The sequence below is a fragment of the Crinia signifera genome, chromosome 5 (genome assembly GCF_055691185.1).
Source record: "Crinia signifera chromosome 5, ASM5569118v1, whole genome shotgun sequence".
NCBI classification, from domain to species: Eukaryota; Metazoa; Chordata; class Amphibia; order Anura; family Myobatrachidae; genus Crinia; species Crinia signifera.
The window spans coordinates 86,776,182-86,802,023 of NC_139221.1; the positions used below are offsets into that span (position 1 = coordinate 86,776,182).

A 25,842-nucleotide genomic window follows, 5' to 3' on the forward strand; every position below is an offset into this window, starting at 1 on the left:
TAGCAAATGTACAAACAGTGTTGCACTGCAGGTGAGGCAAATGTAATATGTACAGAGAGAGAGATAGATTTGGGTGGGGCGTGTTCGAACTGAAAATTCCCCCAAATCTAAACATCCATACACACTGGGCGATTTTGCTTAGCGTGTATGGACAACGATGATGTGAAAATCGCTGGGCTGAAAATCGCTCAGTGCATACACACTAAGCGATGTTCCCTCCTAGCCAGAAGGACGCTACTGCATGTCATTCAGTCTGCTGTAAAACCAGCAGACGAACAGCGGCCACCGGAGATGATGCTCATTGCCAGGCCATACACACTGGGCGGGTTGTGAGCAAATGGCAAAATTGAGCTGCTTTTAGCTCAAAATCCCCCAGTGTGTATGGGCCTTTACTCTCTGTGCACAGGTTACATTTGCCTCACCTGCAGTGCATCATGGTTTTGTCCATTTGCTTAAAAATGTGGTTTGTGATCAGGCCTGAATAACCCCCTTAGTTCCATGCACAGAATGTACTGACTTGCATTCAGCATAGCGATGGTCCCATTATATATAAACTCCTCCACCCTCCTAAAAATGTGTGTTTGTCAGATATGTAATTGCATACATCTTCTAAATACTGTACGTATGTGTTTTTATGTGAAGATGTATCAAAGACTTAAGAGACCTGAAGTTGCGCATAGCAACCAATCTGCTTCTGTCATTTCAGATTGTGCTAGATAAAGGACAGTTGATTGCTATGGGCAAGATCTCTTTGGGGTTTATTCTGGTTCACACGCAATGGCAAATTCATTCTCTAATTGATAAAACCATGTGCACTGTAGGTGGGGCTGAGAGAGTTTGATTTGGGTGTTATTTTATTTCTGTGCAGGGTAAATACTGGATGCTTTATTTTTACACCGCAATATAGATATCAGTTTGAAGTACACCCCCCACCCAAATCTAACTCTCTCTGCACATGTTACATCTGCCCCACCTGCAGTGCATATGGATTTGTCCATTGTGAATTTGCCTTTGCGAGTGAACCAGAATAACCCCCTTTGTCTTACTAAGGTATGACACACCTCCTAGGTGTTTTATGATGTATTTAGGTAGGTTACGTAGGTGTTTTTGTGACCATTTGTGTCCATATGTGTGCTGCAGCTTGGGCCTGTGTGTGTGTCTGTGGGTTGAATTACAAGTACCTATCAGAAGAAATCTTAGCTCTTTCTCTTTTGTAAATAGATAAATAAAACAGGCCCCAAAGCAGGAGTGTCAGGATGGGTGTCTGATTATTAACACAATTCATAAACACATCAGCTATAATTTATTAAAAAAGATTCACACGCAAAGCAGTTCTCTCTGTCTCTGTCACAGTACAAAAACATTTCATTACGTCAACACAAATATGTGAGTAAGCATGTGATCACTATAGTAATACTTCACTGAGGAGAGAGAAAAAAGACAAGAAATTCATTAGTAACAGCAGCAATTACAAGTCACCTTTGACTAACAGCATTAAAATCACTGACTACAGGAATAAATACATTGAAAAAGTTCAAAGTTTCAAAGAACAGAGACCCAACTTACTCTCACACTTATTGCCAATGGAAATGGTGCCAGGTCTCCATGGATTCTGGTGGTAACCAGGGCAACACTCATTGCAGCTCTCCCCACAAGTGTTACGCTCGCACTGACACTGGAATCTCTGCATTTAAAAACAAACAAAATAAACCCCCAAAATGGAGAGCTTTTAAATGTTACCGGCAATGTCACAAAAATTATGCTAATGTAATGTAATGTGTGCTCTGAAAGCGGTAATCCTTTGCTATTAGCTCTTTGGGCCAATGATTTCAATGTTAATGTTTTTTCCTTTCATTCCATGCTTTACTTTAATATGTTTTTGTTTCCACACTATTGTAAGCTGTATGAATAAAAGTATTCATTTCTAGGAAATGTGCAAATGATCTAATGAGAGCCAACACTTTTTGCAGAAGAATAACTAATAAGATAAAACCTAATAGGAAAACACTGCTTTGTACATAGCTGTAACTTACCATGGTAACTTCATCATACGGGCAACTGCGAGCATGTCCATAGCAAATGCACATTCCTCCTACTGATAGGTCTTTGATAGAGTAGTAGTACTGAAATAAGGATGAAGAAATATAATATATAGGAAGAGTGTAAAAGACACACGCATAATATAAAGGTTAGGCCAATGGCGTAACTACTGTAAGGCAGCCCCAGCTACCACTTGGGGGAGCAAGCCGCAGCAGGGTCTGTGTGGGCGCCGGCACCCGCTTAAACGCACTGACATGCTGCTGACTACCGCTGCTGCCCACTGGCTGAGCACCGGAGGTAAGCCGCAGCGCGGGTGCGGCCATGGCAGAGATGACAAATCCCCCCACTGATTCAATTGACTGTACACAGAGCCGGCTATTGGCTATTGTGTACAGGATGGGCGGGCGCATGTGCGTGCTAGGGTGGCCTGGGATGCGTCGGAGCTGAGGGAAGCAGAAGTCTCTGCTGGTCTCTCTTCCTCTATCCTGACACAAACATTTTTGCAGGGGGGGAGCAAAATTTATAGTTACGCCACTGGGTTAGTCATATCCCTATTAGCAACAAAATAATGCAAACTAAGGGCCTGATTCAGTACCGCTCACTAAGCAGCAAACGACCACCGGGCGAACATATGCCCGCTCCCCGGGAATGCACTCAGTACCATGCGAGGGGATGTACGAGAACGCATACCCTGGCATGCGGCCGAGGGTAAGAGAGAATTAATTTGTTGGTCGACAACCCCAACATAAATAAAAGTCACTGAAAACTGACTTTTATATCCGCCACTATCTGTCGAAGACAGGTAGTGGCGGGCAGAAAACGCCACCGCTGCGTTCCCTTGGAAATGCCCAGCGTTTTTATGGGGATGCCCATAAATTGTGGGAGTTTCCCTCCAGCCACCCGCCCCCCTCCCTCCCCTACTCATGTGAATGTCTCGGCAAGTGTGATACTCGCTGAAGGCGTTCGCATAGGGGGTATGCACATGTGCAAATACAGGTTGAGTATCCCTTATCCAAAATGCTCGGGACCAGGAGAATTTTGGATGACGGATTATTCCGTATTTCGGAATATTTTAATATTTCAATGATGTATTTTGAAGTATCTTGCATTTATGCTGTATAAACACATAATATACACACAAATATATTTTATTACCACATAAAATACACACAAATATATTTTATTTGTTCAAAAAACAAGGTTTCAAAACGTGAAACAAAATGTGTGTACTATCTCAGCACTGAATTTGAATGCCAAGCAATCATTGTCTTGCACATATATAGTGCCAGTTACATATCATGTCCCCAGTGATGCTGTTACAAATGTCCCCAGTGAGTTTTTAGCAAAAAAAAAATTTTTTTCACTTTCTGGAATGTCTGGTTTTTGGAATAATTCGGATAACGGATATTCGGATACGGGATACTCGACCTGTACAATGCATTATCTAGCATTTCCCATGTTTGGTAACAACACTTTTGACATTTGACTTTACTGCACTATCAGATGCTTTGCTGGTTATGCTGCATAAAGGAATGGCTGTGAATCAGTCTCTATAATCACCAATGGAGGAAGCACAACTTACTCTTCTTGTCACTATGGGATCCACATCCTTTAAATCTGTGTGGCTGAGGGTCATGAGATCTGCATTAAGGGTTCTGATACGTTGCAAGCGCAGACGGATGTATCTTGCAGAGGTAAAATCCAGCAATTTTGGAGTAAGATCATCAGCGCTCGGTCTTCCATTAATTAGTGAGGTGTGGATCTAGGTTGACAAAGAACAAAAGTATTATGACTTGATGGGTGTACACTATGGAATGGCTAGACAATTTAAACAAATTTCATTCAGTGACCTTAAACTCTACAGACAGAACTCCCACAGATCCCAAAGTCTGAATACCAACAGCAAAATCTGGATGGTCATAATCCCTATGGATCCAAACAATAAATTCTGGGGTTATGGTTAGGCACCAAGGGCATGGTTAAGGTTAGGCTGTGTGGGTGGAGGAAGTTAGATTTAGACTGCAAGGGGAGATAGGGGACGGTAAGGGTTATACTGCAAGAGGTGATGCTTTGGGTTAGGCTGTGAGAGGAATGGGTTAACGGTGGTAGTGGGCTTTAAATGCTTTCTGGGACCCATCAGGATTTTGACCCCCATAATGTTGTTGTCAGTATCTGGACTGTCTGGATTGCGACTGCTGGGATTTCACACCTAACCCCTTATGTTAAACATAGTGTTGAACGGTCCTTAATTTATAGTAAGTACAGATGTAGCCACGCTCATCATGGCTCTGATGCAGCTGCACGGGCATGTCTGGCAAGCCTAGTCGTACCTATGACTCAGCACACCAGGCTGCAGCTAATGTAAGGATAATGGCCAGGGGTGTGACAAAGATGCACATGCATATTGGTGTGCGCACACATGGCGGCATACGTTTCACATCCACATAATACTGGAGTCACGTTGAGAGTGGCGACATCTTTATAAATGGTTTTAAAGTAATGATGGTACTTTTGTATTATCACAGCGCCCTTCGCATCGCATACCACTAATTAAGGTATGCGATGGAATGCGATGGGACCCGATTTTCGGGTCAAAAGACCTGCGCTGTACAATAAAATATTGCATCGCATGCCATTAAAAATGGCATGCAATGCGATTTTAATTTGTACAAGCACCCTGATGGGGGATTACTATTTTAAATGCACCCCCATTGTTAACGCCACCCCCACTATCAACAACAACCCAAAGCGTGGCGAGCGCAGTGAGCCCGCGAGGGGTGGCAGTACGCGTCCTCCGACCTTTTCATACCCCCACTATCCACGTCGGCGTGGAGTTGATTTTAGATAGTGTGGCGAGCGCAGCGAGTCACCGAGCCCGAAGCGTGGTGAGCGCAGCGAGCCCCGTGAGGGGACGCGGATTACATGTGAAGTAATCCGCGTGCGCTCGCCACGCTTCAGGCTCGTATTCCACGCCGACGTGGATAGTAGGGGTATGAAAAGGTCGGAGGACATGTACCGCCGCCCCTCGTGGGCTCGCTGCGCTCGCCGCGTTTCGGGTTGAGTTGATAGTGGGGGGTGGCGTTAACAATGGGGGCATTTAACATAGTAATCAGCCATCAGGGTGCCTGTACAATTAAAAATCGGGTCAAATAACATTGCATCGCATGTGATCGGATCGCATGCGATGCGACCAACACGATATCTTATGATGGAAATCTTGGGCGAAGTGATAATACACAAGTACCGTAGTGATTATATATAGTTTATACGGTAGTTGGACCCAAAGGTACTAAAACATGCAAACTGAAAATAATCTAAGAAATGTATTCAAGTGGTTTTCTTGATAGATGATTTAAGAATTTGTTTAGTATATACAAATAAATGCTAAATACTTACTTCACCATGTTCCAACGGCACAAGCCTTGAATAATAAGATGTACAGATCACTTCATCATCTCTCTTGTATGTTGGTGGACCAAGTCTTGGTGTCACATTGTAGCGAGTCAGGCACTCTGTGTCACTAATTGCATAATATTGCCATGGCATAAACTCAACTCCATCCAAAGAACGCTCTAAAACCCAGTTACCAGGTCTTGGAGAATTTGCTGCCTTGATGATAATATAAGCAATCTGAAAAACCTAAATAAATATTTTATATTTTGAATTAGTTAATTCATATAAAGAAACACATATTAGAACTAGAACCACCTTTGATACTCACATAATCATTTAAAACTTTATAAGAGACATATAATGTATTCAGTATAGATAATGTCAAGGTTGTCTTTGTATATAAGGTAATAACTAACAATTTATGATCATCTATGTATATCTCTAGTGTCCGTGCGGCTCTGAAACACTGCCATCTGTTGACAGTGAATGAAACTACATCTACTTGCTTTGAGCGGACTTAAGGTCCATACACACTGGGCGATTATGCCCAGCGTGTACGGACAGCGATGACCGCTGTCATCGCTGGGGGGAAAGCCACTCAGTGCATAGACGGAGGGGGTGGATGGCTTTCCATAGCGCAGTGCTATAGGAAACCGTCCACAAAGCCGGTCATCTGCTGGTAATACAGCAGATGAGCGACAACTGGCAGCGATGATGCAGGAGCGCACAGCAGGTGCCATCTCTATTCTAGCTTGGTGACTTTTACCCGTGAATTGCACCTATTGGCTGCTAAAAAAGTTAAGAGCATTATAACTATAGTCAAAATAGTGGTGTGTTCCACAGTAGAAATAAACGCATAGGATTAGAAGGCGCAAAAGCGCTGTGAGTTGGAACGCAAAGTAACGCACTTCTGGTGCTATGAATCGTGTACAGGAAGTGATAGTTCTGGGAAATGCTCCCGGGACTGGTGGGTGCTTGCGTTGTATGCACCGGAGTTTGGTATGTATACTTTAGCGTGTTAGCATGCCTTTTGCACTATGTCTTGCAATAAGTTGAAAGTGATTTAGATCGCCCTTGTTTATTTGAATGCTGATTGGTGTTGTTACCGGTGGGAGTTACCTCTCTAAGAATAAGAGGTGGCCCTGTGGGTAGGGATCTGTTGGTCTGTTTGTTTGCTGTGGTCATGATTAAGGCCACGTTCTCTGGCCGAAATGTCGACCTGACCTGTATGTGATTGTATTCACTTTACTGATGGATTAAATATCCCGTTTGAAATATTACAAAGCCCTGGTGAGTGCCATTTCTACTTCTTGGATTTGTATATGTGGCTCCTACGTGGGACTTCTGAAGGGCGACCCCAGGCGTCTACATATTTGTAAGTGAGTGCCAACCTGTTCCAAGATATACATACATACATACATGCCACATGAACAGCCTCTGCACCAGTGCACCTTACTCTGTAGGACTGTAGGAGACCTCACAGGCTCAGTGCTGCTTCTGATTACAAACCCTCCCATGACTAGGCTGCTGCTGCTGTCCTCCATGGGCCTGAGAAGCATATGATGAGCTCCACCAAGCAGAGCTCTTCACAGGCCTCTCAGCCTCTGACCTCTTGTGAAAAGTCTCATGGGACTGAGGTCCAGATGTACTAAGCTTGAAAAGTGATAACATGGAGAGTGATAAAGAGCCAGTAAATCAGCTCCTAACTGATATGTTACAGACTGGGCGTGAAATATGACAGGTAGGAGCTGATTGCCTGGTTGGATGGATGGCTTTCCATAGCGCAGTGCTATAGGAAACCGTCACTCTCCACTTTATCACTTTTTGAAGTTTGATACTTTTGGCCCTTAATCAACTCCCAGTAATGTGTGCCTTGGCTCCCGATGCTCAGCACCATTAATCATGGTCACATACTATCCCACTCCCATGCACAACACCTTAAAAAAACCTAAACCTAAAAAAAAAAAGAAAAGTTTTTTTTTTTTTTTTTAAATACATGCCAACCACAGGGGGCCCCTAGCTAGAGGGGTCCCAGGGGTACTGACCCCCTTTGCCCCCCTTTAATCTGGCCCTGAGTGCAGAGTCCATATATTCAAGTGCTGTCAGAAAAGTACTCTGACACAGCTCTGGAGTATGAGACATGCCCCTAAGTAAGTGACAGAGAAGGATACAGCAGCAATTGGGGGGCCCGCTTTATCAAATCTAAATGCAGCAGCAGTAGGCCAAGGCTGCTTTTATAATACCCCATTCAGATTTTTTTTTTATGTGCAACTTCAAGATAATCTATTCAGGGCTGTGATGGGGTTTGGAGTGAAGTATAGCCATGCCAGTGCAGAATGTGCACAGCATGTGCAGATGTACAGTATGCTGTATGTGGATTGCAACATGCTATCCATTTGTCATACTGGAAGTATTTATTATACCGAAAATGCTGCAGCCATTGCTCAGTGTTACTTTCAGATACTAAAAAACACATGTCTGCAGCTCCCCAGAGTCCTGTGATTTGCAAATCACTACAGGACTCTAGAGAGCTGCAGGATTACAGTTTACTGAACACGCTTACAGTATGTTTCCTGCTCAGTTTGGGAATGGGAATGCTGCGCATACAGACATAGCCATGGCAGCATGGGAACGTCTGGCATGCATAGCCCCATCGGCAACTCATTAAGGTGGGCTGCACTATCTCCTATGCAATAAAATCTCAATGGCTGCGCACATGCAGGCGTGCATGCGCATCGCAGCAAACTAGTTGGAGGATTCTCCAGAACGGCGAGGCTCATGGCTAATGCAGCAAGGCCGTTGCATAAAGCTGCGAGCCTCGCCGTTTTGACGCCTGCACACACCGTTTCCACCACGCTTTTTAAGTGCAGGTCAGTTGAATACTGAGGACGGGCTATGACGGCGAGCAATAGGCACTGCTGACCATCATATCTCACCTGATCAGCATTGAAAATTCTCCTAACAGTCCAGGTTTTAGTGATATGAACAAATGGTTTTTATGAGGTCTTGCGCTCAGTAGGTTTAAATATAACAATATGCAAATGAAGCTGGACGTGATTGCAGGTGAATACAAGCACACTTTTATTGCTGCAGTGGGGAACAGAGTAAATCATGTGTCTTTAAACGCATGTAATAGACAATGTCCAGTGTATGCAGATCAATAAGCAAGTGCTGTGGTGCACAAAATAATGAGCCTGTGGCTCAAGTCTCTGGTGGGTGGGTAGCGGGATGAAAGCACAAGTGGTGGAGAAAGGCAGTCTGGAATGGGGGGGGAGGGAAAGTCTGAGTGGCACAGGACTGGTGGTGCGGGGGGCTGGCGTCCCGTCCCGACCGCAGTACACCTCTGACCTGTGTTTGCCGGACTGTGTCCTCCTCTGGTCCCACGTCGCGATCACCTTTCGATGCGCACCTCAGTCGTGCAGCCCGCCGGGCTCCACAGATTGTGTCTGGGGTGAGACTTCCGGGTACCGTTATCGCGAGATCCCGGCACCGGTGCCTCAGTCCCTTCACGCTCCGTGCGCTCTACTCCCAGCCGGGAGGAGACTTGGACTAGGTAGGATGTGGTGTCTCTCCAACGCGTTGCGACCCTTGAAGGGTCTTCTTCAGGGAGTAATGTTTGTGGAGTGGTCTGGACGTGGTTTTTAACTATTTTGCCGGTGGGAGGCGCTGAATGTCCGGTGGCCATCTTTGTTGAGGGCAAATAGCCCATTCTTGTTTTGTGCAGTTAAACTCAGGGAACTGTTTGTTTTCAGGTATCAGAACTGCAAATATAACGGCTGGCAAACTTGTATGAAAGCGCAAAAGATTGTAACAGGCTGATAATTTAACTACTTAACAGTGGGGGGCGCTGAATGTCCGGTGGCCATCTTTGTTGAGGGCAAATATCCCATTCTCGCTTTATGTAATTGGGATAAGGGAACTGTGTGTTTTCAGGTAACAGAACTGCAAGTTTATGGCAGGCAAGCTTATATGAACTGGCGAAAGACTGTAACAGGCTGATAGTAATTAAGTTATCATAATCATCTATGTGATGAAATGTGCGGAATTCAATGTGTCCGGTATTTTAAGGGATGGTAAATGTCCCTAATGGTTTTAGTAATTACTTATAGACCTAACCTCATTATCTGCGTTTAGGCCCCTTGGTACCATGGATCTGAGTGTAAAGATCCACTTTAATTCTTCCTTATTGATGGTTTGGATGAAGTCGCCCCCTCGCCAGTTTTTGTGCACTAGTTTAATCCCTATGATAGATAATCCTGTGGAGTTACTGTTATGCACGTCTTTAAAATGCTTTGAGAGGTTATGTGTTTCTGATCCTTTGTTAATATTTCTTATGTGTTCTGACGCTCTTATCTTTAATTTTCTGGTTGTTCTACCTACGTACTGCAGGCCACACGGGCAGGTGGCTAGGTATATGACTCCCGTGTGGTCGCAGGTGATGTGCTCTGAGATTTTGAACTCTTCTTTTGTTATGTGCGATCTGAATGAGTCTGTCTTCTTTGTTGTGTTTATGTGTGATTGTTTGCATAGTTTGCATCTACCACAGTAGTAGAAGCCTTTATTCTTGGTGTTTTTGTCTCTTGGTTTTATGTGGTTGTTGGTGAGTTGTTGTTTTAAGTCAGATGACTTTCTATATATCACTCTGGGTTTATCCGGCAGAATGTCGCCTAAGGTTTCATCTTCTAAAAGAATGTGCCAATGCTTTTTCATGATATTGTAAAAAAGTCTGTTATCTGTATTGTATTTGGTTATAAAAGTGAGTTTGAATTTGTCTGGGTCATTCATTGGTTGGTCTTTGTACCTAAGAAGGCTTTCTCTGTCTACTGTTTCTGCTCTGGTGTATGCCTTGTGTACTTTGGTGCTGTCATATCCTTTCTCTAGGAATTGTGTGCTCAGTTTGTCTGCTTGCGTCTGGAAGTCTTTTATGTCAGTGCAGTTGCGTCGTACTCTTTGAAATTGGCTTATGGGGATGCTGGACAACCAGTTGGGATGATGTCCACTGGTGGAAAGAATGTAACTGTTAGTATCGACTGGTTTTTGGTATATTTTGGTTTTGATGTGATTGTCCTCAATGAATACAGTGATGTCCAGGAAGTTTACTTTAGTTTTACTATATTCTGTCGAAAAAATGAGGTTGTTTTGGTTGTGGTTGATATGGTCCATGAATGTTATGAGACTGCTCTCTGTACCTCTCCAAATGAATATGATGTCATCTATATACCTACGCCAGAGCACCAGATTCTCCCCTAGCTCGTGATTAGACCAGATGTTACTGTCTTCCCAACAACTCATAAAGAGGTTGGCGTAGCTAGGGGCGAATCTGGTGCCCATAGCGGTGCCTGTGATCTGTCTGTAATAAGTGTCTCCAAACCAGAGGTAGTTATGTTCCAAAATGAATTTTATGCAATCTAGAATGAATTGTGTTTGATCAGTGGGTAGTGACGTGTCTTGTTTGAGATAATGTTGGACTGCTTCTATTCCCTGGTTGTGGTTAATGACTGAGTAGAGGGAAGTGATGTCACTGGTGCAGATCCAGAAGGAGTCTTGCCATTCTATGGTCTGGAGTGTCTTGATTATGTCTGTTGTGTCCTTTATGTATGCTTTCTGTGTTTTTACGTATGGCTGTAAAAATTTGTCTACGTATTGTGACATGTTTGATGTGAGGGATTGGATACCTGATACTATAGGTCGGCCGGGTGGATGTTCAGTGTTTTTGTGTATCTTAGGGAGGTAATAAAATACAGGGATGACAGGGTTGTGGTTATCGAGAAACTGGTGTTCTTTTTCATTAAGTATACCTTTGTCCTTGCCATCTTGGAGTAGATTTCTAAACTCTTTTTGGAATGTTGCTGTGGGATTTCTGGTGAGTGGTTCGTAAGTGTTTGTGTCGGATAATAATCTCATGGATTCTGTGATATAGTCTTTGGTATCAAGTAAAACAATCCCCCCCCCTTTATCTGCTGGTTTGATAGTTATGTCTGGGTTGTCTCTAAGTTCTTTCAATGTCTCTAATTCCTTTTTGGTAAGGTTCATGTGTGTCCGTGGTTTCTTAAGGTTAAGTTCTTCCAGGTCATGCGTTACTAATGTTTCAAATGTGTCCACTAGATGTCCTCTCATATATTGTGGGTAGAATCTAGAGGTAGGTTTAAGCTCGGAGTGTCTGTAGTTGTCTGTACTGTCTTTTTTGGGTTGGTATGGTAGAGGTTTGTGATGATATTTGGCGAGTGATAATTTTCTAGTGAATCAGCCTGTTACAATCTTTTGCGCTTTCATACAAGTTTGCCAGCCGTTATATTTGCAGTTCTGATACCTGAAAACAAACAGTTCCCTGAGTTTAACTGCACAAAACAAGAATGGGCTATTTGCCCTCAACAAAGATGGCCACCGGACATTCAGCGCCTCCCACCGGCAAAATAGTTAAAAACCACGTCCAGACCACTCCACAAACATTACTCCCTGAAGAAGACCCTTCAAGGGTCGCAACGCGTTGGAGAGACACCACATCCTACCTAGTCCAAGTCTCCTCCCGGCTGGGAGTAGAGCGCACGGAGCGTGAAGGGACTGAGGCACCGGTGCCGGGATCTCGCGATAACGGTACCCGGAAGTCTCACCCCAGACACAATCTGTGGAGCCCGGCGGGCTGCACGACTGAGGTGCGCATCGAAAGGTGATCGCGACGTGGGACCAGAGGAGGACACAGTCCGGCAAACACAGGTCAGAGGAGTACTGCGGTCGGGACGGGACGCCAGCCCCCCGCACCACCAGTTCTGTGCCACTCAGACTTTCCCTCCCCCCCCCATTCCAGACTGCCTTTCTCCACCACTTGTGCTTTCATCCCGCTACCCACCCACCAGAGACTTGAGCCACAGGCTCATTATTTTGTGCACCACAGCACTTGCTTATTGATCTGCATACACTGGACATTGTCTATTACATGCGTTTAAAGACACATGATTTACTCTGTTCCCCACTGCAGCAATAAAAGTGTGCTTATTCACCTGCAATCACGTCCAGCTTCATTTGCATATTGTTATATTTAAACCTACTGAGCGCAAGACCTCATAAAAACCATTTGTTCATATTATCTATTAGAGGGCAGCCCCCCCTCTTTGAGGACCTGCAGCTTGTAAGTTATCACTCCCCCAATCGGGTTAGCGCCAACCAACCTTTTTCAGGTTTTAGTGATATCCATGCTTCAGCACAGATTAGCTAATAAAATAAATTGAGGTAAAAAAATGAAAAAGTTGCCTGGCGCTAGTTATAGATATCCCTGAAGCCAGGACTGTTAGTGGACCACGGTTGGAAACCCCATGGCTGTATTTTTATTGCCCACTAGAACAAGTAGTAGGTGAACACTCGGTTTTTGAAGTTGGTGTGTTCCACCAAAGCAGCAGGCCTGGTGTGGTGTACCTGTAATGCAGTTGTTACTATGCACCAAAAGTGGGTGGAAGGACAACTGGTAACATTGCACCCAAGACCCATTGGTGGACATGGACAGCGTAGGCTAGTCTGTCCAGTCCTACCCCACATTACTGTAGCACAAACTACTGTACTGACTCTGATAGAACACACAGCGAGATGGATCCATGTAGCCGAGGACCAGTCAGATCTCTATCCATTTTAATGTTATGGCTGATGGGTGTACTATAAAATATATTAATGGTACAAAAAACCAATGTGCCTCTTGCATTATATTTATTTGCAATTATATTATATGTAATACAGTTGGCGGCTGTATTATTATTATTGTTATCATCCTCAATATCACCACCACCACATCCTAATTTTTATATTCACTGTAGTTCATTTTTAATGTAACCACTTATAGTATGTATCTTTACAATGCTGCTTGTTTCTCTACACAATACAACTGGAAAACCCTTACGGTTATGTATATATTCATCGTGAATAACATAGAATTTACTTTAAGGGTAACTGGAGGAGCTTTGCAGTATGTTACATGCAGGTATTGTGGATGAAGTATGCTATGCAGGCGTTAGAGAGGAACACTATGTTATTGGCCTGTATGATAAAACAATCTACAATATACAGTATCATGAAAGCACTTACCCCCTCTTACAGGAAAGGATTGGAACCAGCACACGGATATGAAGTGAAAGAAAAAACGTGGTTTATTGTACAAGCATTATTGCACAACAGACAGCTGTTCACCTGACAGCCGTTTCAACTGCATGGCAGCAGTTTTCATCAGAGGTCCTCTGATGAAAACTGCTGCCATGCAGTTGAAACGGCTGTCAGGTGAACAGCTGTCTGTTGTGCAATAATGCTTGTACAATAAACCACGTTTTTTCTTTCACTTCATATCCGTGTGCTGGTTCAAATCCTTTCCTGTAAGAGGGGGTAAGTGCTTTCATGTTTCTCATATGTACCTGGCACCGGACTATTAACAATTACCTGCATTGAGTGCCATCCTGTGACACATCATTCAATATACAGTATCTGCATACAAAATAACCTTTATTTGGTATACTTATTTGTTTTCCAGTTGTCCTGAAGGTCCACAGAACTTCATATCATATCCAAACAAACAATGGTTCTTTAATACGTTGTTACAGAACATCCACTGATTAAATGTATGCTTATAGCTGATTCAGCAGGACTGGAAACACATCTGTGCATTCCTAAGAATCATTTCCATAAAGCTTACAGTATGTTTATTTATTTTTTGCTGTACAAAGTGACAAAGGTTACAACCACAACCATTGATGTGTCCTAATGCCATTCAAAAACACTAGAACACTGAGCATGAAAAGTACGCAGTACACATTTGTTCTCAAAATGGGCAAAACCATGTGCACTGCAGGTGGGGCAGATGTAACATGTGCAGAGAGTTAAATTTGGGGAGTGTTAAAACTGAAATCAAAATTGCAGTGTAAAAATAATGCAGCCAGTATTTACCCTGCACAGAAACAAAATAACTCACACAAATCTACAGTAACTCTATACATGTTACATCCGCCCCATCTGCAGTGCACATGGTTTTGCCCATTTTGAGAACAAATTCGTACTGCGATCAGATCTGAATAAGGGCCTATTTCACCATTATTCACTTAATTGTTGGTCTCTGGTAATATAGGGGCAGATGTATGAAGCCTGGTGAAGAGATTTGGGTATAAAGTAGAAGGAGATAACTCACCAGCCAATAAGCTGTGTTTGAAATATGACAGTTAGGAATTGATTGGCTGGTGCGTTATCACCTTCCACTTTATCACCAGGCTTAATACATGTGTCCCATAGTCTATTAATTAAATATACTCTAGAACAGAAAACCCATGGAACATATATTTGCACAGTCATAAAAGCCATTGCACGCTTCCATACCCCAGATGCTGACAAGCATGGTTGGCTGAACAGCGGAAGAAGCTGTTTTCATTAAGCTGTTTCATTCAATGGCTGGGAATTTATCAGAGCGAACAATGCCAAAGCTGATCCAGCGAACTGTAAATCCACTCTCGCCAGGTTATCATGCAATGCATTCAGGAAGAGCAGTGCAAACAGCACATCCATGGTTTGTAGAAGGTACTGTAATGAATGTATGATGGGACTATGCATATAACATCATGGCAATGCATACTGATATGCACTCAGCTTTTGCAAATGTCAAGTATTGACATTAATGCAGGCCCTGTAGTCTTCATAGTCATTATATTGAAACATGAAAAATGCTCTCTGGAGCTGTCATACAACATGGGTTTTTCACATGCATGCCGACCTAGTGGTGTCAACCTAATGCTTGTAGACCTAGTGACCGTATCCCTTGCTACTTCTGCTCTCGGCACTATTCCCAGGTGTAGTCCACATGGATGGGTAAGTATGAAATAGTATTAAAAAAACACCCACACTTGCCTCAACCATACCTTTGCCAACCACTCTCATGTTGACCATTTGAAACGGGCAAAATAAAAAAAAGAAATGTTGACCTTAAGCACTGTGGACCTTTTAAACGTTTACCTTTTTGACCGCATGGACCTTTTTTTACCTTTTCTACCAAATGAATGTCGCCCATATGTGTTTAACCAATTCACTATCGACCTAATCACTGTCGGCATATGATCCAGATACCCTCCTATCACACATAAATAAGTGTTACATGTACGTTGAGCAAAGAGCTCTGTATGGAAGATCAAATGAATTATCATTAAATGTAAGGAGGTGTGTCGGGAGTGGGCAGCTGATGTCACATGACATCAGCCGCCCACCCTGTTTTCGGCGGAATGACCGCAAATAAAAGTCAGTCTCCATGGACTTATATTTTATGTGGCCTGAAGAAATCATTCGATGGTCGGCGACCATGGAATGATTTCGGGCCCGCATGCAAGGCTGCAAATGGATGTTTATGCAAAACATCCATTTGCAAGCCTGCAGGAAAAATCTGCCTTCGAGTGGGGGGTGGGCGTTTGTGCGGGTAGCGTTTAGTTGGCTCGCAAAGCAGCGAAATTCAACCAGAATGACCTCCAATATGTATATTACGGTCAGTCGTTCACTGGCTTGGAGCTGCGAGCATGGCGTTTACAGGTAAATAATGTCTCCTCCATTAATTAACACTCATCAAATATATTTTTCTGTGCTGAGCTCCTGTACACTTTGCAATTCCAATACCATATACTGTACAATGGTTCTATACAAATGAACATGCATTTTGCTTGAGATGTAAAGAACAGTGTATGACAGCGTTCTCTGGCTAATGCAATGAGTTCCGCCACACTAATAATGTGCATTCACCCTCACTGTCTAGAACTTGCACATCTCAATTGAGGAAAAGAGCGCTGAGAATAAAAGACCCAAAAGTAACCGTGGACACCACACAAACAGTCATGTGACCCAGGCAATGCTTTCTGAAGGAGATGCTTTCTGAAGGAATGTCTGTGAAAAGCACCATTGCACATAATGGGAGACAGAAAGTACATACTTTCAATGCATGCGGCTGCTAATTTTCTCAGAACACAGCTGTGAAGTCCTTAGAGTTTCCGTATTGTTAAAGACTTTAGAATTATATTTTATTTGAAAATCTACAACATAATTTACAGTGGTGAAATTTTCCTACACTTGCTTATATCTTATATATAACATTCATTTATCTGGGTTTTTTTTGCCTGTCGTTATGCATTTGGAAATTCCTGCACCAACTGGGGTGAAACCAACGCAATGTGGTCCATTTGGATCTTTGCCAGGTTATAGGTGGTAAGTGGAGGGGGTACTTTAAAACAAACATGCCCCCAAGCTCCACAAACAGCCCATCTCTCTCTTGCCTGGAATGGAATGCGGTACAGGCAGAGAGAGGATGCAGCTACTATACCACACTATGCGCTGGAGCTCCACCCCCGCCCACCATTTAAAATTACAGTAACTACAGTAGTTGCCAGCAGTTGTAATAAATACATGCTGCTGGCTAAGTAGTATCGGTTAAAAGGGGGAGTGAGGTGAAGGGGTCAATAATGTAGGCATTGAGGAGCAGAGGTCAGTGACAGAGTAACTTTTTTGGCAAGGGGGACCAAAATGTATAGTTACGCCACTGGGATCTCACAAGCGATCCATGCTGAATTAGCGCCATTATAGTGAAAAAAATATCTGTGAAACAACTTTGTTTTCTGAATGACTCCTCTTAAATCATTTAAATGTTGTTTTTACAGTAGCAAAGCACAATGTAAACAATTCGTTAGCCATTTTGGTACCAGAGTAGACATTGGATGATTAATGTACTCCAGATGTTTTGCCAAACTTTTAAAAGGCATGATCTTTGTCAGATTTGGCAATATATGTTTATACAGTTTTGGTCAAATCCAGAGAGGGTAGAAACTAAGGATTGGTATGCTGGGACATAGAAGGACATAATGGGTATGCTGGGAGATGCAGGGTACACCCTTCAGCCACTAAGAGAGGGAAGAAACTACAGTCGGATGGGTATGCTGGAGATGCAGGGTACACCGATCAGTCACTGGTAAAGGGCGGAAACTAACATAGACAGGCTGGATGGGTAGATGTAGGGTAAACCAATCAGTCACTAAAGGTGGCCATACACTACTGAGATGTATTGCAGCAGTACTGTATGACCATCCGAGAGAGAGAGTCAGATGGTAAGAGGGGGGAGAGAGAGAGGGAAGAAAAAAAGGAGGGGGGGGGGGGGGTGAGAAAGAGGGAAGAAAGAAAGGAGGGGGTGAGAGATGGTGTCAGTGATAGAGAGAGGGTTGAGATGTTGTAAGGAATAGAGAGAGAGGGGGGTAAGAAAGAGGGGGGTCAGATACAGAGAGAAAGAGGTGAGTTCAGGCCAAGCTAGAGGGGTGAGAGAGGGATCAGGTAGGGACAAAGGGGGGTCAGGTAGAGAGACAGGGGGAGGGGGTCAGACAAAAAGAGAGATGAGTGATGGAGAGTGGGGTCGGGAAGAGAGAGATAGTGAGTTGGGGGTCAGCCAGAAGGAGAGAGAGAGGGGGTTCAGCCAGAGAGAGGGGTAAGAGGGGGGTCAAGCAGAGAGAGAGAGGGGGGGTGTCAGGCAGAGAGAGGGGAGTCAGGCAAAGGGTGAGAGGAGTTCAGGCAAAGAGAGAGAGAGGGGGGGGGAGTCAGGCAGAGATAGAGGGGGGTGTCAGGCAGAGAGAAAAGGGTGAGAGAGGGGATTCGGGAAGAGAGAGGGGTTAAAGCAGAGAGAGAGGGGTAAGAAGTCAGGCATATAGAGAAAGGGTGAGGCAGAGAAGGTGGGGGGGGGTTCAGGCACAAAGGGATGAGAAAGGGGGATCAGGTATGTAACCTGCATGCATAACTCCTGGCCGCCAGCAGCCCCCTAACCTTAGCGGCACCACTGGAGCCGCAGTGCCGGAAGCCGCAGGACCTGCAGTGCCTCTGCTGCCTTCCAGACCTCTCGTCCGCTCCTTCCCTACCCTTCCTCCCACCATGGAGACTGGGGCTGCTCAACAGTCGCTAGCTCTGAAGCGCCGGCAGCTGTCTATCACCGCCTGCGATCCGCCGATCCACGGTGAGTGACAGTGGGATGGAGGGGGGGGAGGCTCTTGCTCACTGAGCTGGCCAGAATTGTGAAAGCAAGGCGCCTTTTCAGCCTAAGTTGTCTTCCAGAGTTCCACCACTGCTAACATAGATGGACAGGATGAGTATATTGGGAGACCAAAAAGTCACTAATAGAGGGTGGAAAATAACATTTCCCAATTTCTCTTGAACTTCCCGGCAGCTCGTTGGGGGAACTTCCATCCGGTGTGGCACTTGATGTGATTTATCGCATGTAAAAATAACACGGAAGGACTCCAGGGAGCTGCCGGGGAAGTTCAAGGGAAATCGGATGTGATTAATCGGATGCAGCCATATTGTGCACTGACAGTTGCGATTCCGATTTATCCTATGTGCAAGAGGTTCAATCTCCAGATCCGATGCGCACGAAGCCACGCATCGGTTCCGAACCTATGTCAAACACATGCGATTTACCCACTTTTCACCCAATTCTTTGGCCCGATCTGTCGGAATCAGGTGAAATCAGCCATAAGTGTATGGCCACCTTAACAAAGACATATAAGTTGAGTATGCTGGGAGAGTATGAAAGAAGATAACTCAGGAAGGAATAACTTAAGAATGGAGAAGGAGCCCCAAGAGGAGACAAGCTGCCAAGAGCCACACATTACATGGTATCATGACCACACATATTTGGGGGGGGGGGGGGTATTGGTGCTGGTCCACTGCCCTGCTGTAGTGCTGGGTAGATGGCACAGATTCGCAAGGTTATTGACAGGGAGTAGGCGTCTGAGCGTGGAAACCGGCCATTTAGTAGTGCTAAGAAAACGCAGGGAGTGTCTGGGAAAATGCTAGGCGTGCCTGAGCATTTTAGGGGAGGGTGTGTGACATCAGCTCAGGACCTGATATTTATTATTTATTTATTTATTAGCAGTTTCTTACACAGATTCCGCAGCGCTTTAATATGATATGCCTTTTTCCATTGCTGGCCACACATCAGACCAACTTTCATCCAACCATCCAACTAGTTGGTTGGATGGAATAAAAATCTGGTACTGGATGGAAGCAAATGTAATTTGTAATTCAGTAATTTGCTCCAAAAATCTGGAAACGGACAAAACCTGTCACTCAGACAAAGTAATGTAGTTTGATCTGTTTGATTTAAATAATTTCACTGAATGTTTTTGTCCATTTTCCTGGGTTTGTGAGCCAATTGTTCTTTGTCATTTGCCCCCATCCAGTACCAGATTTTTATTCCATCCAACCAACTAGTTGGATGGTTGGATGAAATTTGGTCTGATGTGTGGCCAGCATTAGTGTCTGGCTACTCTGAGCCTGTGATAAAGGGTGTCCAGCGCACGCACAGTGACCACAATCATTTTCAAGACAGGCTTTTACTCTAGTGGGGCGGCAGCTTAACTGAACGCTGGCTGTTTTGAATTTCTGGGCGATCAGGTCTGAATCGACCCAATGTCCATTGTGAATCTGAATGTGAAGATCATTAGAATAGCATTCACGCTGAAACTGTCTACCAGAAGCAGTAGTTGTAATACAGTCCAACTATTAGTAACACATTCATCTCCTTTAGCCAAGAAGTTCTGAGGAGAGTTCCTTCTCTCGGAGATCTGGGGAAGCCCCTGGGGCCCCTATGACCATTGTCCCTAAGGCATCAACTCGCTGTTTGCTTAACACAATGAGTCAAAACCACAGCGCAAAGAAAGCCCGCAGGACTCATTACCACATGAAAGCTGCATACTGCAATAGAGAGGCCTCCACATCACTTTATACAAGGATCACTCAGCGGCCCTTGTGAGTTGTGGTATTAGTTTCTTTACCAATAAACATGTGTAGTACACCAGATGTGTGTGACAAGCTTTATCCGTACAAATACAAAAAAACAAATATAAAAATCAAAGGTTGGGTGCACAGAATTGAGTTAGGGGTGTACATTTACCACTTTTTCCTTAGCCGCTCACTTTCCAAGGTCAAGTCCATTTTACTGTAATTGCTTTTGCAAAATTCATCCTCTGAGATTAAAATGTAAATGTGAAGAGGCTGGTTAAACAGTAACCAACAACCAAATGTAGTTGCTGTTAGAAAATGATCTGGCTGTGGTTAAATGACTCACTGTACTATTACTGCACTTTACAATGAATTCACAGTTCATTGATCATAAGCATTTAAATTAAAGCAAACAGAAAAAACAGTTATTGTTCAACCAAGATCACTGTGTGCAACCAAGATTACTGTGTGCAACCAAGATCACTGTGTGCAACCAAGATCACTGTATCTGTATTGGTTTGTAAGATGGATTTTTGGTAAGAGCATTTTGCTTCAACCTGAAATGCACAACTATATTTATACAGATGTGTCTACCTACCGATGGAGCGACGCTCGTTATTGCTGGGGCTGGCGCTTCCATCGCCAGCCCCCACCAGCCATCCGACCCCCCCCCTTCCTAACCCTGCCCGTCTTCCTGAAGCAGAGATGGGCAGGGTCCCTCCGCCCAGCCGCCGACAGACTGGGACGCGCGTGTGCGTAAGACGCACACGCGTCCCAGTCTGATGGAGTCCTTCTCTGCAGGCTCTCGCCAGATCGGACATTTTGGCAAGAGCCAAGCAAGAATGAGAGGGGCTCCATCTGTACATCTAGCCTCCCTGCATGTTAAACAGCCCTTCTGGTTGTCTGCAGATACAACCACAGGCACATACGCGTTTAAAATGATATGCGATCACTGGGTACACAATGGCGGTTATTCTGGTTGATTCGCAAGGCTTCGAATTCGCAGCCTTGCGAGTCCACCAAACCCAGCCTTGCGAATGATTGGTTGCCACCACCCATTCGCAAGCGGGATTCGCAAGCAGAGCATGTGAATGGATGTTACACAGTTATATATCTCAGGGTTGCCTACCTGACCCTCTCCTTCAGGGAGAAAATGCTCTGTTGCTGGACTTCCCTGGTAATGTATGATTGCCATCACCTGTGGGGAGCTAGGTAATTGATAAGAATGGTGTTTCACCATAAGTGGGTCAGGTAGGCAACCCTGCTTTTATTTATTAACAGCATACTTGCCTACCTGACCCTCTCCATGTGGGAGAAAATGCTCTGTTCCTGGACTTCCCTGGTAATGTATGATTGCCAGCACCTGTGGTGAAACACCTTTACCTAGCTCCCCACATGTGATGGCAATCATACATTACCAGGGAAGTCCAGAAACAGAGCATTTTCTCCCGCATGGAGAGGGTCAGGTAGGCAAGTATGATTAACAGTTCTTTATATAGCGCAGCAAATTCCGTTGCGCTTTACTTAGCAGTTAGATAATTCAGCTTGAATGCGTAAATTCCATTGATCAACAACTTTTAGTCCAATAAGTAAATGCTAGTCCAGTTGGTACAATCCCTACACTCCTTATACATATGATACAGTGTAGTTCAAACAACACTGTTTACATCAAAGCAGCCTTGCAAGTTAGGAATTGTTTAGAACTACCTTTATATTAAAAGATCAATATTCCATATTAAACTCTTTTTCCTTATCATATACTTGAAGTCTTTGCAGGTATGTTTCCGTATAAACAAAGCTGCTGTACCTAGACTATTACCACAATATGAAACAGAAGGTGCATCACCTGTGTTCTCACAGCAGTGTGACAAATCTTTAATCGGTCTGTTGAGTGATGTGATAAAGTTACTGAACTTTTTGAAAAACTAAATGCCTTCTGGCCCTAGAAAGAGAGCTAGCAAATCATCTGCTATAATTACAGAGTAACTATGCACCTTGTGGAGATTTCAAAATCTCTCCCATTTAACCTATTTTCCAGCTGGTAACACTCTCTCCCAGGCATGTTAAACTCATGTGACATTAATGACCACATCAGCTAAGAAAATTAACTGAGAGTCACTTTTCTTCCAGGAAATGCTAGAAATAGACCATTAAACGAAATGCTATGATATCATTTAACACACTTATAATTACCTTCTCGTGGATATTTTGGATCATTGTTAAATTAAACAAATAATGGCAAAAACACTTTCAACACCCAAGACTGAGAAGTACATTGCCACTAGGACTTTATTCATATTATTTATATTTTATTAGACTTATGATTAACATTGTATTTAACCCAGACTGTAAATTATACATTAAGGGAGATACGAATGCTGGCCACACATCAGACCAACTTTCCTCCAACCATCCAACTCGTTGCTCGGATGGAATAAAAACCTGGTACTGGATAGGAGCAAATGTAATTTGTAATTAAGTCATTTGTTTCCCAAATCTGAAAATAGACAACAGCTGTCACTCAGACAATGTACTGTAGTTGGACCTATTTGATTTAAACAATTTTATTGAATGTTTTTGTCCATTCTCCTGCGTTTGTGAGCGAATTGCTTATTGGCATTTGCCCCCATCCAGTACCAGATTTTCAGCCCAACCAAGTAACTAGTTGGATGGTTGGAGGAAAGTTGGTCTGATGTGTGGCCAGCATAAGAACCATAAACTAGGACAAGGACCACATTTAACCCCAAAAATAAGGAGGCTCAAATTTATTTATCTGTAAGCAGAGGCATAATTTGGTCTGGTGACACCCTGTGTACTCTCTGTATACCCTCAGCACGCACGCTGGAGGTGTGTGTCTAAAAAGGGGTTTGGTAACTTAATATGGGCGTGGTCTCATGGGGAATCCTGATTATATCAGTCTGGAGGCATGGGCAGCATCCCTGGAGACTGGTGCCTGCACTGAGGGCTCCTCCTCTGTGCCAGTAGCTGAATGCCGCAGGAGGCATCATTGGGTTGCGCATCGCTATCACTATGGTCCCTACTCACGGAGCGATGTATGGGCATTTTCAAAGCGATCTAGTGAGAGCACTAAGCAAATGCCCTGATATTGCCCGTGTGTGGGCCACATTAGTATAGCCCCTTAATCTCTCTCCACTGTTTATCTCTAAAGTGTGATAAATCTCCACCTTGATCTCTTGTGGGGCCAAGCCCTTGCTGAGAGAAAAACATAATGATAGTTGATGAGTATTACATTTCAAAAACAGTGGTATAATTACTTGTTTTAAATCCAGAGTTATGGTGACCCAGTGGTACAACCTCCCGTTCTGAATACTGGGACTCTGCCACCATTCGTTAGTGCCATCAATAGCGTTGGTGATTGGGTGCCGTTCTTGAAAATCAGAAAACATGTTATTTTTAGAAACATGTATGTAAAACAACAGGAGGAACAAATTACTATATTACCAAATATATATATATATATATATATATATACACACAACAATAACTGGGCGTCACTCAGAGTCTTGTAATCAGGAAAAACGTGTATTCAGTACACAGTGATACATCTACGTTTCGTGACGAAGGGGAGCACGTCCCCGAAACGTAGATGTATCACTGTGTACTGAATATGAATACACGTTTTTGCTGATTACAAGACTCTGAGTGACGCCCAGTTATTGTCGTGTGTGTATGGACGTGTCCGGTTGGGAGGGCACCTGAGCGCTGTATCCCCGTGGGGGAACCAGTTGAGCCGGGGCACCATTTGCTGTATATATATATATATATATATATATATATCAGTGCAAAAATCAGGCGTCACTCCGGGGCTTATGTGAACCAAATATTTAATGTGAGGCGGTCAACGCTGTTTCGGGTGTTACCCCGTCGTCAGGACCAAAGCTCAAACAATGTGACAAACCAAAGTGCATCAGCTTACGGCTGCAAGCGGCAGCCCCGGCTGGGTGATGGAACAGATCAGAGGGTCATCTAAATGTAAGTTTGTTATTTAAGCACTGCACTTTGGTTTGTCACATTGTTTGAGCTTTGGTCCTGACGACGGGGTAACACCCGAAACGGCGTTGACCGCCTCACATTAAATATTTGGTTCACATAAGCCCCGGAGTGACGCCTGATTTTTGCACTGTATATGTGGTGGATCCCCCACCTTGGTAGGCACCCGTGCAAATACCAGCAGGAGTGCGAGGAGTGCCGGACATCATTGGTTCATATATATATATATTTATATAGGGTATATATAGATAGATAAGGTGCTGGATAATACCATAAGGCTAGGAGAAGGTTGATAAAATTGGTACATCACGCCTGACCTAACTACCTATATATTACTTCAGTTCATCTTTTATCCTTTTAAATCACTGTTATTAGGGAGTCATACCTTATCATAATATAAAAGAAATGAGCATATATTATAACACTAGTTACCAGCCCATCCAAATGATAGAACAACATAACAGTAATTTCAGCGCTGGAGGCTGTACGGCATGCAAAACACTTGAATTCCCCCATAGAGGTGATCAGCAGTATTAGGTAACAACATGTGTTTTGGATTATAACTATGACCCACAGTCATTAAATAGGCTTCTCTGACTGAAAAAACACCAAAATGTAAATATAACTTGCTTATGTACTAAAGTAACTATTGACAACCATGTGTGAAAATTTTATATTTTATCAGTTTATCAGAAATAAAGATAATTAAATAAGGCTCCTTTTATTACCGGAAACACTTAATAAACAACATAAGAAATATAACTATACACATCTAAAAAAACGTAGAAAAATAATATAAACATAAACAAAATGAATAGGTTGTGTAATAATTTTTTTGGTGTTTGGATAAAATTGCATTATCTACACCTGAGATTTTATGTTAGAAAATATTTAATAGACTTGGAATCTAATTTATTTCGGTACTTGTTTCCTATCTGGGCGCCCGCTAAGTTAATTGCGCACCATGCTATTCTCCGTATAAAAATCGGATCGCATCGCATCGGATACCACAAATACACATACACGATATTGAACGATGCGATGCGATCCGATTCGATACTATCCACTAGGGCGTGGAGTGAGAATAGAATAGTGTGGCAAGCGCAGCGAGCCACCGAGCCCGAAGCGTGGCGAGAAGACGCGGATACCTTCACAGGTAAACGCGTCCCTTCGCGGGCTTCCCAGGTGTCCGCGTCGCCATGGACACCTGGGAAGCCCGCGAGGGGACGCGTATAACTGTGAAGGTATCCGCGTGCGCTCGCCACGCTTCGGGCTCGGTGGCTCGCTGCGCTCGCCACACTATTCTATTCTCACTCCACGCCCTAGTGGATAGTAGGGCATGAAAAGGTCGGAGGACGCGTACCGCCGCCCCTCGCGGGCTCGCTGCGCTCGCCACGCTTCGGGTTCACGTTGATGGCGGGGTGGCGTCAACTACTTTTGGGGGGACATTTCAATGTTCAGGGGTGTTTTTGGCCCATTTACTATTGTTCCTATGATAATTTGGCTAAATTGAGCCATTTCACATTGTTTCCTATGGGAAATCGAATCGAATCGCATCGCATCGTATACCATCGTACATCATCGAGTACCGAATCCGATGCGATGCGATCCGATTTCATTACGGTGCCGTACGTAGAAAACCTGGGC

At 43.9% G+C, this 25,842-nt stretch overlaps 1 protein-coding gene across 1 annotated transcript in view; it reads right to left on the bottom strand.

Moving 5' to 3' along the window:
• The window catches only part of LAMA1 (laminin subunit alpha 1), a 167,227-nt gene that overhangs the window by 111,532 nt on the left and 29,853 nt on the right, over positions 1–25,842 (bottom strand). Inside the window, exons 3-7 of the mRNA XM_083187610.1 lie at positions 23,460–23,572; positions 5,437–5,679; positions 3,623–3,802; positions 2,034–2,123; positions 1,567–1,684 (exon numbers count right to left, since the gene is read on the bottom strand). Coding sequence (XP_083043736.1) covers positions 1,567–1,684; positions 2,034–2,123; positions 3,623–3,802; positions 5,437–5,679; positions 23,460–23,572 — 744 coding nt within the window. The remainder of the gene's footprint in view (positions 1–1,566; positions 1,685–2,033; positions 2,124–3,622; positions 3,803–5,436; positions 5,680–23,459; positions 23,573–25,842) is intronic.